We start from the raw sequence: 6,178 nt of genomic DNA on the forward strand, positions 1-6,178 counted from the left end.
AATAAAGATGAAATATATGGGAACTCACAATAACAAATTACCAAATATGTAAAGAGACAAACTGCCATGACTATCAACAAAACAGGTTTAGATCCCCAGGAACTTCAGGTTTTGAAATGATTACTAGACTATAAAATAACAATAATAAAAAATAAAAATGGAAGCACAAAAAATAAGCATGTAATACAAAATTGCCAAAACACAAAGAAGTGAAAAAATGCTTGAGGTGATGAATATTCCAGTTTCCCTGATTTGATCATTATACATTGTATGCTTATATCAAAATATCATATGTACACCATTAATAGGTACAATTATGTATTCATAATAATTAAAAATTAAAAAAATAAATAAAAGTGACCAAGTAGACTTGGAAAGAAGAAAAACACATAGAACTTTTAGAAGAAAAAATACTGTTGCAATTTAAAACTTCATTGATGGCTTAAACATCAGATAGATCAGGGAGAAGTATGAAGACTATACCAATACTATGTAGGATTATAGATGATGTTGATAAGACAAAATACCCCAAACAGTGATTTGGATAAGAGAGAAGTGTATTTCTCTCCCATGTAACAGGACAAGCTAGGCAGGTAGGCATTGTTCTGTCATTCTGAACATGTGACTTCATCTTTGGGTCTACTGCAATTGTTCCATTGTGATTGTTCCACTTACCCTCAGCCACATCATTCAAAGTTGCTCACTAACAGCACATTTCAATGTCTAGTCCATTAAAAAGGAAAAGCAGAGCATTAAGGGTAAATAATTTCATATTTTTCAAGTGTGAATCATAAGTTGCACATATCACTTCTGCTTATATACCAGTAGCCAAAACCTAACATTATGGCCATACCTAACTGCAGGAAAAATTAAGACATTTACTGTAAATGCATGGCCACTTCCAGGTAAAACCTGGGGGTAGGATGTTATTACTAAAATGAATATGGGGATATGGATCCTGGGAGATATCCACTGTTCCCACAGCATCATAGAGTGATATATATGGAGATGGAAACTAGGAAAGAGAAGTTACATGATATAAGAGAATGAGAAGATATAATATAGGGCTGATCAGAGTCACAGGGATGAGTAGAAAAACACTGGGGGAAAAAATGGCTGGAAATTTTCCAGAACAGAGGAAAACACAAATACACAGATAAGAAAGATATTTGTAGATAAAAACTGAAAAAGTTTACAACCAAGAGAATTTCTCCAAAGGAATATCTTAAAAAAAAAAAAAAAAAAAAGAACAATATATAAATTGACTCCAGCAGAAATATCTGAGGTGCAATCATGGGAAATTAAATGATTAAACATGTAAGTCAATAAAAATGCACTTGTGTGTATAAATTACTAATTACAGTGTTCTAATCTGTTGGATTTTTTTTCCCTTCAAAGAACAAAACTGGAAAACTGGATAACAACTTGTGAGTTTGGAGATAAGAGAACCGGGTTAAAGCTTCCTAAAGTCTACTGGACTGTTAGGAAAGGGCATTAAGATATTGACTAATTTTAGATACTTTTAAGTTAAACATGATAAAAATTTTCAGAGTAAAACTTAGGTATAGAATATAACGTCCCACCTCGTAGAAGGGGAAATGGAAGGAGACAAATATTTAGTCAATTGAAAATAGCTGAGAGAGAAATGAAACAGAGAAATCAAGACAAATAGAAAGCACCAAGTAGGACAGCAGAAAAAAGTCAATCATAGTATTAATGACAATAGAAAAAAATGGACTTTAAAGCAGAAAGGCAATTCATTAAGATGATATAATTCTGTATTTCTTTCCTTGTTATAAAATTGCTCAAAATACATAAAACAGTAATTGATAAAATTTCCTGAACCAAGGTCATAGTGAGAGATTTCAATACTGTTCTCTCATTCGATAGAAGAAAAAAAACCCACAAACTAAGCATTTCTAGATTTTTATCAAATATTTTGCTATTTATAGTCTTTCACTTTTTTCTCTCCAATCCTATGTATAGATTCCTAGAGGGATAAGAAGATTAGTATATTCAATCTCTTTTCAAGTCCTTAATATTGTTCAAAAAGGAAAGTACACAAGGTAAGATTCCAATGCTCGTTTCATTCATTCAAACACTAGGGGACCTACCACATGCCAGACACTGTGCCAGGCTCTTGAAAACAAAATAAATAGCAGATATGGCTTCTATTCAACTCTCATGTTGCTTTTGCATGTGTCCTTGGACATTTTAATTAATCTCTTTTTAGCTTACATTCATATGTATAAGAATACATCATTGGTGTGAAGATGAGATTACATATGTAATAAACACATCATGGACCCTAAAATATGGGCTTAATAATTGGTAAGTATAAAAATGGATTTTAAAATGTTAAGTCTATATCAATCTATATTATTTAAAAAATCACAGTGTGAAATGTAGTTGCGGGTAAAGGGAAATAAGTTCACAAACTGTTATTTTATAAAACTAAAGCTAATATTATTATAACACTTGTTATGGTAGAACTCTTCATTGGATTGTTTCTTGAAAAAAGACTTTCATGTAACTGACAGAAAGAATTGACTTTATTCTTGCTTTAATAGCAGATGGAATCCAAAAGATGGTTTACATGGATTAAAGCTAGAAAAAGGAATCTGACCACAAGGAATAAGAGTTTGCTAGTGTTCACTCAAGATTATCTAGAAAAGTATATTTATTAGAACATTATTTACCCCCAGGTTCTACTACAGAATGAAAAATTCTACAAGATTACACAACTTTTTGTTCTAATTCCAATCTAGAATTAGAGATTAACTTTTTGAACATCAAAAATATGTCTTTCAAAAAATCTTGCTATCAGCTAACCTGAATATGAACAAAAATGTCTTTATCACTGGAAAGTTTTATCCCCCTAATAAAAATGAATACATCACTCCGAAGTTTGGTTATTTGGAATCACTCTGCCAGTTGTGGAACACCTGGGTGAGCTAATAAAGTTAGGTTATTAGACACAAAACAAATACTCGAAACTGTCTCCATAGGGCAGCCACCAAGGGAAATATAACTAAATTTAACTATTTAGACCAAACATTTCATTTAACATGAGGCAAGGCAGCACTAAGGTTGTGATTTATTAACCTAGTTAATGGCAGAAGCAACAGTAAAACCTCGGTTTTCTAATTTAAAAGTTTGTTTTGATTCTTTTACCACCAAATGTTAAATTTATATCCAAAGGCATATATTTGAATTTACCACACTTGAAACCTTTTGTCTGTGAATCAAAGCTTAAAATCAACCTACTATGTAGTCTTTTACTCTCAAGAAGTAGGAATCTGCAGAAATGAGAGACAAACTTTCAGAATAACACAATTTTAATGCATGTTGAAGCTGGTTAACTGGTTACAATACTAGGTTAACAAGGCCAAAGTCCAGGGCGTACACTCCAAATAGGCCAGTTAGCTTTCCAAATCAACATTTCTGACACCACTATATGTTGTTGGTTAAAGAAAACTGTTCACTACTGGGTAGGGGGTGCGGAGAGGAGACTTAGAAAAATCATACTGATAGAAAATGTCACTGTAAAGCTGCTTGTTCTTTGAAAAGTGCACGTTCTCATCATTCTTTGAAAGAGGACTTCTGAAAAACAACTAATGTTAATTCCATGGCTTTAAATAGAATACTTCCAATATGTCACTTCCTCTATCCAGAAAATCCATGGCACTACAAGCAATTACTTTCTATATTTATAATTATATAATAAACCACTCAAAAATAGCACCTAAAATAATACTTTGGACAAATGAAGGCATAGAAGATTTGGTGACAGTACTGGAATTTTCATTTTGTAAACCACATATTCAAGTAATTAATAACAGAGCGTTGCCCATAGAGAACTGGGGCCAGGGCTGAGACCTAAAACTTGTCTTTTCCTAAACGTAGTATCACGCAACACTCCGAAGAGCTAACAACAGGTCCGTCCAGATGCTAAGACCAGGGACTTCGAAATCTCCATCCTGCGCCTTACAGGACTTTAGGACAGTTATAACTTCATCTTTCAGAGGAGGAGGGGCCTGACAGAGGCTTTGAAACCTATCGTACAACTCCTCCCAGGTCACATCTTGGGACTCAGCTCCAACCCAAATGCCTTTCTGAAGGTCATAGTGCAGATGTCGACCCCAGTCTGTTAGCAGACCCAGATAGACACGAGAAAGCGCTCGGTGGCGGCTTGCCACCACAGTTAAAACCCCAGCTGGGAGGTGACGGCAAAAGAAAGCCATTACTTCCGACTTCCCCAGAAGCCAATGGACTAGCTCTTGACCCCCCTCTCCAGGTGTTTTGGGGCTGCCCAGTTCCAACTCCTCTTCTTGGGGCCGGGGAGGCATAGGCGGCTGCAACAGCGCCGCCGCTACCACCTTCAAGAAGTTGTTCTGAGGCAAGCGCTCCCACAAGCTGCTGAGAAACGTGCTGGGACCCTCCGCTTCGGCGTTCCCCACCTCCTGCAGACGCTCCAGCAGCATCTCTGCCTGGGTCTTCAGCAGTGAGTCCTCCGGAAGATTCAGGTTCTCTTTACATCCATAGAAGCGCAGCATGTGGACCGCGGATCGGCGGCGGGCGAGGCAGGCCAGGCGGTCTTGGAGCGACTCCTCCTCGGCGTCCGGGACGCCCGGGCTCGGAAAAAGCTGCTGCAGCAAGTGATGACGAGCGGCATCCCCGAGGTCTCGGTTCTCCAGCAGGCGCAGAGACAGCAGGATGTCACAGTGCCCGAGGGCCTGGAAGTTCGTCAATCCCGGGACTGGCCTGGACCCAAAGCCGTCCTCCTGCCTCCACTGGTTGTGCAGCCGCCGCTCCAGAGCCCTGCGGATGCGGCCATGGCGACCAAAGCGCCGGTAGATGTGGCGCAGGTAGCGAGCCCACTGCAGGGCCCTGCGAACGGTGGCAGGGTCCCAGGTGCTGACGTGAGTAGTGCCCGAGACCGCTAGAACCTCCGAAAAGCGCTCCAGGTGCTGTGCGAGCCGTTCCATGAGGCACGGAAAGTCCTTACTTCCGCTTTCACCTTGGAGACGGCGACTCTCTGCATGCTGATAGGGGTAGCCATGAAACGGTACGCCTCTCTGCAATGCTATTGGTCAAGATGCATGTCAATCTCACGGCGGCCTCATCCGGGTTCCTTGATTCTGGGAAACTTAAACTAGAGAAAAGTCCCGACCGTTTTATTTTTGCTACGTATTGAGAAGGTTCTTAGTGGAGCGAGAATAGATGTAGGGAATCCTAGCAAGAATTCCCCGAGCCATATGCGAGATGCTACCAGTTGTGAATGTCTCCACGCTTATTTTCGGTTTGGAAATACCCCTAAGTAGAAATTTTCTGAGCTTTGCCTAAAAGGAGGATCTGTGTTGCTGTTTATCATAATTAGGCAACGCCAGAGACATGCTGTTACATGTGAAGAAATGTTATTAAATGAAATTTTAAGATCAATTTGGGAAAAATATACTGGCCTATTAGTTAATGCCAGGCACTATGCTAAATTCTAGGCCTTCACATTGGCATTCCATTATTAGAAGTGAAGCACAGATTAAACAAAAAGTAAATTGAAAGATTACTACTTTATTAAAATCGCAAAAGAACTTAAAATCTTATTTTAAAATTCCACTATCTTTTTGTCTTCATAGTTTCCAAGGCAAAATAGCTTAGTTAACTCTTATTTCACACAGTAATTATTTCACAAACAATCAACTGAAGGAAACAGCATTTAAGACTATATAGCAATAACAATTGGGCTAAAGACTGTAGAAAGGGAGAAAGGAGAGGTAGAAGGGCTCATCTCTTGAAAGTCATCTAGATTATCCACTCATTGATGCATTTAACAAATATTTATTTGCCAACTCCTAGGAGTTGCTTTGTGTGCAAATTCACAACGTTTAACTTACTAAAGTTCATGATATAATAATTTATTTAAGCTGATTCCTTTCCAGTTCTAAAGACACTAACCAAAACTATTCCTAGAAGTAGGCAAAAGATGTTTTGTTTTGTTTTTAACAAAAGAGAAATTTAGAAGCGAGGAGAATCATTCTTCATTTATTAAAGTGAGCATTTCCACACCTTTTAGAAAATAAAGCATTGGTGTTCATGCTGTTAATTCAGTTTTTTTGTTTGATTTTTATCAGTTAGCCCAAACTCTTATTTGGTCCTGAAATAGTTGTTTTATTTTACT

The 6,178-nt window shown here is 37.8% G+C and overlaps 1 protein-coding gene across 1 annotated transcript; it reads right to left on the bottom strand.

Annotated features, from left to right (window-relative positions):
- Window positions 1-3,349: 3,349 nt before the first annotated feature.
- Window positions 3,350-5,034, bottom strand: FANCF (FA complementation group F). The gene has a single exon (XM_069469708.1). It carries the CDS (start codon window positions 4,986-4,988, stop codon window positions 3,909-3,911), a length of 1,080 nt encoding a protein of 359 aa, XP_069325809.1. The 5' UTR covers window positions 4,989-5,034; the 3' UTR covers window positions 3,350-3,908.
- Window positions 5,035-6,178: the final 1,144 nt, after the last annotated feature.

Source organism: Eulemur rufifrons, chromosome 6 (genome assembly GCF_041146395.1).
Source record: "Eulemur rufifrons isolate Redbay chromosome 6, OSU_ERuf_1, whole genome shotgun sequence".
NCBI lineage: Eukaryota > Metazoa > Chordata > Mammalia > Primates > Lemuridae > Eulemur > Eulemur rufifrons.